Source organism: Bidens hawaiensis, unplaced genomic scaffold (genome assembly GCF_021521415.1).
Source record: "Bidens hawaiensis isolate Kalapana, Puna unplaced genomic scaffold, B.hawaiensis_p1.1 tig00030780_1, whole genome shotgun sequence".
NCBI classification, from domain to species: Eukaryota; Viridiplantae; Streptophyta; class Magnoliopsida; order Asterales; family Asteraceae; genus Bidens; species Bidens hawaiensis.
In genome coordinates this window covers 150,761-162,722 of record NW_027495144.1, presented here as the reverse complement: position 1 = coordinate 162,722, position 11,962 = coordinate 150,761, and the positions used below count along the sequence as shown (strand labels likewise).

The 11,962-nt window shown below is 38.2% G+C and overlaps 1 protein-coding gene across 1 annotated transcript; it reads right to left on the bottom strand.

Annotated features, from left to right (window-relative positions):
• Positions 1-11,159: 11,159 nt before the first annotated feature.
• LOC143580989 (uncharacterized) lies at positions 11,160-11,753 on the bottom strand. Its single transcript, XM_077063880.1, has one exon. The coding sequence runs from the start codon at positions 11,751-11,753 to the stop codon at positions 11,160-11,162; it is 594 nt and encodes a 197-aa protein (XP_076919995.1).
• Between the last annotated feature and the right edge of the window lie 209 nt (positions 11,754-11,962).

Genomic DNA, 11,962 nt, shown 5'->3' with positions numbered 1-11,962 from the left:
TAAATGGGTGTACCGTATTAAATACCACTCCAATGGGTCCATTGAAAGATACAAAGCGCGTTTAGTGGCGCAAGGCTACACTCAAATTCCCGGTCTTGACTACTCTCACACGTTTAGCCCGGTGGTCAAAGCTTCAAGTGTTCGAATAGTTTTATCTCTTGCCGTCTTAAACAATTGGAAATTGCACCAATTAGACGTCAAAAATGCTTTCTTAAATGGGAATTTGACTGAGGCTGTTTTCATGGAACAACCTCCAGGTTTTATACATCCTAATTATCCAAATCATGTGTGTCGGTTATCTAAAGCTCTATATGGCTTAAAACAAGCACCGCGTGCATGGTTTCAACGATTGAGCGTGTTTCTTGTCTCATACGGATTTACATGCAGCCGTGCCGACACCTCCCTATTTGTGTTTACCCGTGACTCTTGCATCATGTACCTCCTTGTCTATGTTGACGACTTGATTCTTACGGGTAACGATGAGACGACTATCACCACCTTCATCTCTCGTCTTAATCACGAGTTTGCAATCAAAGACCTTGGCGATCTAAATTATTTTCTTGGTCTTGAAGTAGCATATACTGAAAATGGGTTGTTTCTTCATCAAACAAAATATGCTACTGATATACTTCGACGGGCTGATTTATATCATTCCAAACCGATTGCAACTCCTCTTGCACCTCACGAATCATTCACCATGAACGGGGTATCCTATGCTGATCCGACCCGTTACCGATCTCTGGTTGGAGCACTTCAATATTTAACCATTACAAGGCCAGATTTATCCTATGCTGTAAATCAAGTATCACAATTTCTTCATGCTCCAACAATTGATCATTTTCAGTCAGTAAAACGTATTTTACAGTATGTTAAGGGTACTCTCGGTTTCGGTCTCACTTTCAGTCAGCCTCACAAATCCTCATTAATTGGTTACTCTGATGCTGACTGGACACGTTGCATTGAAACACGTCGATCCACATACGGGTATTCAATTTTTCTTGGTGGTAACTTAGTATCCTGGAGTGCTAAAAAGCAACCTACTGTTTCTCGATCAAGTTGTGAATCTGAGTATCGAGCAATGGCCAACACCGCTGCAGAAATAATTTGGATTACTCATCTTCTACAAGAGTTGCGTGCATTACCTCCTGATCGACCAACTCTGCTATGTGATAACAAAAGTGCTTTATTCATGACCCAAAATCCCATATCACATAAACGTGCCAAACACATTGATTTGGATTATCATTTCATTCGGGAACTTGTTTCCTCTGGAAAGCTATACAATAAGTTTGTTCCAACCAATCTTCAAGTTACAGATTTCTTTACAAAAAGTCTTCCGCGTGCTCCTTTTGAGACTTTTCGTGCAATGCTTCGTATTGGTCCGCCACCTTTCCGATTGAACGGGGATATTAGAATATAATAAATTGTAAAATAATTGTAATATTCTTATTTTGTAAACTCCTTAATCACACGAATAAATCATGTACATTTTATGTTTAAAAATAGTACCCACAACCTCTCTCGACATAGAGGTTGATTTCCATATCTTTACACTTCGTCTCTACCTCTCTGCCTCTCGATCACCGGCGGAGGATTGTTTCGATCTCGATCGGAATCTCCAGATCCAACAGCAAAGTAAATGAAATAATGGTAAAGTTGTATAGGGCAGGCGTATGTAAAGTGTGAAGGAAGATGGCAAATGAATGAATAGTCACCTTGGCTCCTCTTCCAAGGTCTAAAATCATGTGGCACTCTGCAAACATGCATGTATTGGTGGCCCAAATTTCAACTACTTTTTAAACAAATATAATAATAAATTCTTTGGTGCATACTTTTTGTCGGTGTTTAAAAACTGCTATCGGTCAGTAGAGCCGGTTATACCAGATTTTGATAAGGCAACCGGTATTTAGAATCCGGTATTTTTGGGTGCTTTGCTAGAACATTGTACCGTCTGTGTTTTTTTTTTAATTATCGGTTTAAACCGGCAAACCGGTTTTAAACCAAAATATTTTTGATACTTTTTGCGGCCCATATTTTTAAAAATGACTTTTAACGTAGTGGGTAAGGTTGAAACGGGTAATCATAGTAAACGACGAATCACTAATAAAAATATTTTGTATCATGCAAATCCAAGTTTGGTTTATTTACATCTTTTGTAATGGATTAAGTTTCTATTTGACTTACTATTATTCATGTGTGATGTCTGATTCATGTTTAGGGTTTATTAATGTGCTTTTGAGTTGTTTTTTTGAGTTAAAGTTGCATTTATATTAAATTACAGGGTAAACTATTTAACCCGGTTGAACCTCCCGGTGTATCACGGTTCAACCGGTTATACCATTTTTAAACCAAATCCAATACGAGTAAAACACCGATTTTTAAAATATTGCTTTTTGTTAAAAAAAATCTATAAATTAATTCACACACAAGAGTGACAAAGAAAGTGAAAAATGAAAGGTCACCAAGCAAATGCAATAAAAGTCATCTTAGGATGAATTTTATGAGCAAATGGATGAAATTGCGTTTAATCAAAAAAAAAAAAACCATTCTAATGATGGACTGCTCAAAAATGGATCCGCTCATATTATACTATTTATAATTTTCCAACCAATTTGTTTTAAATACGTATTCTAATATAAATAAATGTATGTGTAATATAAAAATTAAATTTGTTATAAAATTATTTGATTAAATATAAAAATTAATTGTAGGAGTAAGTAATAATGTGACGATTTGTGAAAGTTTATTGTTGTGAAAGAAAATGAAGGTGAAGATTTTTGAGAAATGTTTGGAATCTAATGTGACACCGATATGACATTTTATAAAGATTTGTTATTATGGATGCTCTAGAGACCACTACTATGTGTGTGAAAAGCATAATGTTAAACAAACAGTAAAAGTTGTGAGTGAACCAGTACTCTTTTTTTGTTAACGGCTGCTGGATCATTGGCGGGCCACTGGTCCATCTGATTATTTCTATTTCTTTTAATAAGAAAATTGACCATAGGTGAGAAAATCCCGTCGGCCAACCTGAAATCCCTTATTTTTTGTTTGTCACAAAAGAAACTTAAACTCGAGACCTCCCTGTTTTAAATTGAAATTTTTGATACCTCACCTCACGGTAGTTGCTAATTAATATATAACTAGGATTTCGACCCCCCGCGTTGCCGCAGGGGGGGGGGGCGCTGAAACCATAGCAAAAGCTCATAGTAAGTACAAAATTGCAGCCATCACCCTAGTATGCCAAACACTTCTATTACATAATCTTCCAGAATGATGAGGTTGCAGCAACAGTAAACCACTTACCTAAAGCAGCATTCCAAAACTTTGTTAAAAACTCATAATAGAATTTTAAAAAAATACAAATAACCACAAACAAAGCAAATAGTATCAAGCAGTTGAATTAAACATCTAGAAAAATAAGAAACCTAATCTCTAATTTTATTCCACTCCAGATGGTCTGCACCAAGAAAACGATACATAAACCATTATTCCAACACCTTAAATTTCACCAATATACTACCTAAAAATCTAATTTAGACAAATCATATAAAATATAGCAATCAGTAAGGCCATTGGGTTCGTAGGCCTTGTTGGCCCGATTTATTATATGAAGTCAAAAGAGGAGACGGGTGTGGGCGGTCGGGCCCAAGCCCGGCCCGGTTTAGATTTCTTGCATAATAATTTACTAACCCTAGTTCAGTCTCTATATAAACAACATTATGTACTTGTAATATTTGGTCACTCAATAAAGATATACCTAGTTGCCACCCGTGGACGTAGGTCAGTTTAGACCGAACCACGTTAAATCCTCGTGTTCGTTTATTGCTTTCGTGTGTGCGTTTAATCCTAACAAGTGGTATCTAGAGCTTAGGTTCGGATCACACGAAGAACACGGTGAACCAGTTCCGCGTGTCGCCGCCGCACCAGTGATCGGGGCTAGGGTTCCGCCGCGTTACCGCTAACTGCTGCTAGGGTTTCGCTGCCACCAGTTGCCACAGGTCAGATTCAGGTTGTCGATCTAGGTTTTCGGTGTTGGCAGCTAGCCGACGTATCCAGCGATCGACCGGAAGGTTGAAAAGAAGGCAGAAGTTTTGCGAGTCCAGATCCTACTTTGCAAAGTACGAGTCAATAACAGCGAATCAAGATCCTATTTTCGTTGAAGAACAGTTTCAAGTCAGAAGAAATTTAAAGAAACTTAGAACCAGTGCCAACCGCGTTTGTCAGGTTTATCGTTTCAGTTTAAAGTTTCGGTTTCTGATTTACAGTTCGTTATTCCGCTGCACGTTAAATAGGTTGATTGTTTAACAGAGTTCAGTAGAACAATCGTTAAGTTCAGGCTCGTGTTGCTGTGTCTGTCTCTGTTTTTTATCCAGTTTTTCGTTTTAGTCATTGTTATGGCAGAAGACGGAAAGGTTTCGATACAGAAGTTTGACGGACAGAAGTTCGGTTGGTGGAAGATGCAGATTGAGGCACTACTTTGTCAGAAAGACTTGGATGTAGTGTTCGAGGATGAAAAACCAGAAAAGTTGTCAGAAGCAGATTGGAAGAAGTTAGACAAGAAAGCTAGGGCTTGTATTACATTGTCGTTGTCGGAAGATGTGGCGTTTAACGTCATGAAAGAAACCACAGCCCGTGGTATGATGGACGCACTATCCAACATGTATGAGAAGCCTTCGGCAGCGAATAAGGTCTATCTTATCAGAGAGCTAGTGACAACTCGAATGAAAGAGGGTGGGTCAGTTACAACTCATATCAATAATCTTAATTCGATCTTGTCCCGCTTAGTGTCAGTTGACATTAAGTTTGATGATGAAGTTCAAGGCCTCTTGTTATTATCCTCTTTGCCCGACAGTTGGTCGCAAACAGTGACTGCAGTTTGTAGTTCGTCTACAAATATTACTTTCGATGGGATTCGAGATCTGATTCTGGGAGAAGATTCAAGACGCAGAAGTTCAGGTGAATCATCAGGCAATATGCTAGTCACAGAAGGTAGAGGTAGGGGAAAACAGCGAGGCAGTGGGAGCAGGAAGAGGAGTCAGTCTAAGACTCGTAAGGATATTGAATGTTGGGGTTGTAAAGAGAAAGGACACTTCAGGAATCAGTGTCCGAATGGTAAGAAAGAGGTGAACGTTACAGAAGACGACACAGATGACAGGGTCAGTAGTGATGAGGCTTTGGTTTGTAGTGTTGAGAGTAGCGTTGATGCTTGGGTGATGGATTCTGGTGCATCGTTTCATGCCACTCACTGTAGTGAAACGATGAAGAATCTTAAATTTGGGGATTTTGGAAAGGTTCAACTAGCGAATGATGATATTTTAGAGGTTACGGGTATGGGAGACGTTGATTTGATAACTTCAGCCGGTACTTCTTGGACTTTGAAAGACGTGAGGGTTATTCCAAGTTTGAAGAAACGTTTGATTTCAGTTGGGCAGTTGGATGACCAAGGGCACGATGTTAAGTTCGGGAATGGGCAGTGGAAAGTAGTCAAAGGGAATCTCGTGGTTGCTCGTGGCAAGAAAATGGGTTCGTTGTATATGGTCGATATGTCACCGAAAGGAGTGGATCCAGTTTTGGTGAAAGACAAAGTCCGGTTCACAGAATCTCGTGGGCAGAAGAAGGTTCGTTTTGCAAGTAACAAACCCAGAGCCAAAGTGAAGATTCAGGATGAACGAGCTAGGAAGGTTAAATCAGTTGGGGGACATCGTGACAGTGGGAGCACAGGTCGTGTTTCAGTTACAGTTCCAGGTCGACAGTGGATTAAGAAAACCAGTATTCAAGCTGTAAAAGTTTCTCCAATGAATTACTTGCTGAATATGGAGAGTGTTTGTTCTCAGGTTATCTCAGGATCCGGTAGTTCGTTACAGTGGGAGCCGGTAGGGACAGAGAATGGGTCAGGGGCAGTTTCAGCCGTGACTGACGTGTTGGAGCTCCGGGGAGCTTCAACGGGCCTTCTGGTTAATTGATGAGAAGGCGGTGGCAACTAGAAGAAGTTTAATGTTCAGATTACAGAAGTACAATCAGGAGTGCAGACGAGAGTACTCAAGGCCTCCGAGTGGGAGATTGTTGGGTTCGTAGGCCTTGTTGGCCCGATTTATTATATGAAGTCAAAAGAGGAGACGGGTGTGGGCGGTCGGGCCCAAGCCCGGCCCGGTTTAGATTTCTTGCATAATAATTTACTAACCCTAGTTCAGTCTCTATATAAACAACATTATGTACTTGTAATATTTGGTCACTCAATAAAGATATACCTAGTTGCCACCCGTGGACGTAGGTCAGTTTAGACCGAACCACGTTAAATCCTCGTGTTCGTTTATTGCTTTCGTGTCGTGTTCGGTTTCGTGTGTGCGTTTAATCCTAACAGCCAATACCCACCGTAAAGCACCAGCAAATCATAAGCACGGGTTCGCACAACGATAGATCTCCGACCAATCGGTCACACTAGAGGTGAGTAAAAGAATAATCGTGTAGCAATGAAAAGATTTAAAAAGCATCTGAAGTGCCCATCTGCCCAACTGAAACACTAGATGATATCTTTGTTGGTCACATGTTCTAAAATAACATACTATGAACCCTTCTCCTCTATATCAGTAGAACCAATAGCATCCAGCAGATGATCCTGTTAAAGCTAGTCACACATAAAACTAAAAATATTACAACAATAGCAGGAAAAGGAAAACAAACCGATCTAAATAAAAGAAATAAGCTAGAAGGGCATCAATTTGTATAACAAAGTTTGACCTGTTTAAGGTAAAGAATGATAATACAGTTTCTCTACTCAAACGCATATCGCATAAGAAACTTTACAGACTCAAATGCAGCCTTTTTTTTTCTTGTCTTATGTAGTAAAACAAATTGTATCACGCGTCTTAACTTCAACATAGGCAAACAGGTTGACCCATGAAGTCATGTTTTTAAAGCGGATAATATATGTGGGCCATTCTAGAAAATGATTCAATGAAAGACCGAATTGACTCATCTAATGCTAAAAACTTGGTTCGCCAAATGTCAGCTCACTGAAAACTTGGTTTGCTATGAACTGAGACGTGCTGGGTTGTGGTAACACCCGAGAAAGAAAGCACAAAATTAACTTTCCGTAACGAACTAATATAAACGTGGTTAGAAATAATAAGAACGCATCATGGATGAAAACATGGATTAAAGATTACGTAAACATTTCCGGATATGTAACTAAGTCAAAGAATCTAGGATTTGGCTTTGGTTGGTATCACAACTGCAACATAGATTGCTGCACCAAAACCGAACATCATCATTGTCATAAATTGATCTAAAGAGACAAAATCACATACATAATCATTATATTTCTGAAAGCCCAACCAAAGTCAAGTCAATCCCTTCTAATGATTCTAGTGACAACCATAAACAAATATGGTGTCGCAATTAAAAAACAAACGTGAAGTCAACTCGAGGCTCAGATCAGCATCACGGCTGCAACATAGATTTCAACGCCATAAACCAAACATCATCACAGCCATAAACCTATTTGAGAGGCAGAATCACAATAGGTTCAGCTTCGCACTATGGTTGCAACATAAGTTGCCATGCCTATGACCGAAACATCATCACAATTAAAAATGAATATGCCATTGGTTTATAGTGAGGCGGTCTTCCTTTCTATTGACAACCAAGCCATCTCAGTTGCCCATCCAAGACAACACATGGTAAACATCATTTCCGAGTCAAAGTTAACTCCTTCAAATTATTCAAGAAATTATAGTTGAATGATAATGAAATACATTCAAAGTCACAACTAAGCAACAGAAATTGAAGATGAATTTGTAAAAAGTCATAACGTGCAGCTCACCATTTTACGCTTGCTGCGACAGGCCACCGGACCACTGGCACCACCAACCATCGCTGCCTAGGGTTTCCAAACATAACTACACATGAGTGGACATCACTCGAACCTGTAAAAAGCCACACCAACAAATGGCTATCCCACGCTTTAGCTTTTGGAACACGAAATCACACCGCTGCCATAAACAAACGCTTGTCACTGTGGCCGGTGACCGTCGCCTAGGGTTCCAAAATGGAATCCGGCAACAATCAAAGCATCGCCGTCGCCTAGGGTTTCGAAAACGGAACCCGACATCAGACGAATCGGAGCTGCAACAATCGAAACCGGTGATCATTGCCTTCACCATCATCAAACTATGCCTCACGAGATGAGATAAAGAGGATTTTAATTATTTTCTTTTGAGAATTGGCTGGATTATGAGGGGGATGATTGAGAACTGACACGTGGAGTGGTGGTCCTATTAGAAACGCACACAGCTCAAAAATGTTTCAGAAAAGGAAACAACCCATTTGTCCCTCTGGCTTTTGATACATTTGGCTCCTTGGCACCGGAAGCTATCCGTTTTCTAACCAGGGTCCAAAAGGTTGTGCATAGCAATGTGTCGACTCCAAAGGGGCAGGGGTATGTCTTTAGCAGGTTAGGGTTTGCAATTCAGAAAGGGGTGGCGGCGCAGCTTGTTGCCCGCCTACCTGCTATATTGATGTAATATCTATGTTTCATCAGTAGAAATAAAATCTTTATATGCTTTGACAACGATCAGAGCACAACTCTAAAGCTGTCAAGAAGTCGTAAATTAATATATGGGATAATAAATAATATGATACACCATCTCTGAAATATAAGTATATGAAGTCTATAAAACATCAATTTAAGTTTTATTTTAGATATTCGAAGTTATAGGCCACGGTGCATCCTCTGATCATTATAACAAGATTAAAATCGAAATCGGTGCACGAATTGAATATTATATTTGATACATGTATTTTTTGTTTTCTAAATGAGAAAAATATGATTTTCTTCTCTATGGTTTATAGGAGGATGTACTTTACAGGTTTTAATCCTTAAACTGATTGATTTATACCCTCCTGTTTTCTGGCACGCAAAATTGTATTTTTTCCGTCAGCTGACCGTTGAACTCCAGGTCGGGGGGAGGGGAGGAAAAGAACCAAAAATTGGGCTTCAATGTCATAATTTCTCAATTTGCATGTTGGAAGATTCAATTACAAAAAGAGATTATATCGATATTTTAGTTAAGGAAAGGCGAGGCACGATCTTTAGCCCTAGTTTATTGGGTAGTACATCTTCTGGATCATGTTAATGAAGTAGAGATTTCAATTTGCAGTTATTGTTGAAAATTGTCTAATTATGAATCCCTTTTGTCTTTTCGTGATTATATTTACCAAATCTCTACTTGACTCTGGAATTTTATGATAGGGTTGACTTTTAGAATAAAAATATGAGCTCCTGTTAAGTTATGGAGAATTTCGATGAGTTGGTGATTGTGAAATGATAATCTCATTGCTATTTGGCACTTGTATGATCATGATTTGTAGAAGATCGATAAGATGCATGCTTATAAGGTGTTAGTGAAAATGCCTCAACTAGAAGAAATTAATGAAATTGTATGATTTTCGTTTGATTACTTAATTCTCATTAGTACTTTCTTGGTTGGATGATTAAAAATCCAAAAATAAAAATGTTAACATGCCTAATGAAGTATGCACATGCACATGAGTTGTTGGTTGAATGTCACAACCATATAAGTAGTGAAAATCACTTAATGATTTCCATGATTTAAACTTGATTATAAAGGTTGATTCTTTAGGTGAATTAACGCCCAAATAAGTTTACAATAATGGGAAATAGTAACTTGATATATGCTGATGATAATTGGATGTTAAAAGTGGTCTTTTGTTAGATTAAAAAGGCTAAAGATTAAGTCGAGTCGTACGGTTTTGATGCCGAATTTTCAAAACTGTGCAGAATTTTGACTATCTTTGGAATTTCATATGAAATCAACCGAATATTCGATTAAGGTGTATCTTTATATTTGAAAACCTTGATGAGTCTAGTTTCAGCAGAATTTTAAACAAAGAAAGATATGGTCTTTTAGTGGGTTAAATCAGTCGACAATCACGCGACACTGAATATATCTACACAAAAAAAAGTTTAATAAAATATTTATTCATGTCAAATGTTTGGATACCTTTGTTTTAAGTTTGAAATAATAATTGCTAATGGTTTGTTGTACATATTGGATTGTGTTCAAGTATTGAAATCGTTAAATAATGACCTTGTACATACTTTGTACAAACGGGTCAAATGGATAAATTGATCATGTTAGATCTTGTTGAATAATAAATACGCGTGTGGCGTTGTTTTTAACAGGATACATTGTTAGATTTCAAAGGTTGCATCTATGTATCCTGATGATTACATGTTGATTTTCATACAAGCTAGGTATTCTAAAGCTTGGAATCCAATGAAACAAGTTGGTGAATAAGTTATCAAGTTTCGAACGGCAAAGGTAAGTTAACCTTACAATTATTTTAAGAAGGTATGTGACTTATTATTATGTTTTGATTATCATAATTTTATAAAGTGGATTTGGATCCCTTTGGCCCATTTAGATCATATTTTGATTTTTATGACTTAAAAGAAGAGTACGAGACTACGAGCTGTTTTGACCCGTTAAAGTAAGTTTGCCTTATAAAACGTAGTGTAGCGTTGTGTAGTACGCGTGGATAAAAATAAATAAATTGATCAGTTAATTGGTAATAGTATAATGATGTTGTGTTGTGAATCAAATTACGCATCTCACTTCTTCAGTTTTAAGTTTTTAGTTAGAAACATGTATAAGAACCCCAAGATAGAATGAGCGGATTTAAATGAATAAAAAGGAAACGTGGGCTGCAATGTAGTAGCCAGCATAAGCTACGTCGGAAACAGCATACCATGTGAGGGAAATTTCATCAATTACACCGGTGTCAGTTTTTGCGCGATATGTTACAAGATTTGCATATCATTCTTTGGTGATTAACTTACTTGCCAATTGCTAATAAACCGATGTGTTTTTGTGTGTTCACAGGTAATTTGCTTGTGGAAGGTTGATCGATAGGACTGGCTACCCATATAAGGAAAACACAAACGATATTTGTGTCGTCATTGAAGAACTAAACGATAAGTTATATTTATTTTTTTTTTCTGAAAAGACAAACGAAGATAACCATTAATATAGAAAAGCAACGATACAAAAAACCACTAGCCTAGCAAGAAGCTAGACACAACCACCCCCGAAACAAACCATACACCCGAAAACGTTTATTCTTGCCCAACCTGGTTACACATCAAACCTATACCAATCCTCCCACAATAATGAAGTTCCACCCGATCTATGTTTCATCCAAAGGTAACCAAGCGTCTTGATTTCACCCACTATGCTTTCCACCATAATCGGTTTGCCATTAAACACCTTATCATTTCTTGTATTCCAAAGACACCAAGTCGACCCTAAACAAATGGCATGAAACATCTTCACTTTACGCTTTGGAAAATTAGTAAGTTTGTACCCATCCAAAAGATCATGAATGTTGAGAGCAAGGATGCTTGGAATCTTACACCAAGACGAAACCGCCTGCCAAACTAGTTGTGCCACCCCACAAGACATGAAAAGGTGTTCAACCGTCTCATCCATATCGCCGCAAGCCGGACAAGAAATCAAACCCACATCAATGTTTCTCTTGGCCAACAATGTCATTACCGGTATCCTCTCCAACTCAATCCTCCAAGCCAATATTCCTACCTTTCTCGGGAGCCAATTATTCCACACGAACTTGTAGTTTGGAGTCGTACGGGTTAACTCATGGATCTTCTGTTTCAGTCCGGCCACAGAAAAATCACTTAAATCATTAATGGACCAGCATGACTTTTCCATACCATCCCCAAGTTGCACATTTTGACAAATCTGTAGCAACGAAAACAATAGTTGTAATAATTATTACTCTAGTTTTCAATAAAGGGTTTTTAATAAAGGTGAATTCCTTTACATAGAAATCAAGGTACGAACGGAACGCTATCATAGACCACTTTTGAGTTAATGAATTCATTATTTTATAAAGAGGTCTTAAAGTTGTCAAAAGTTGT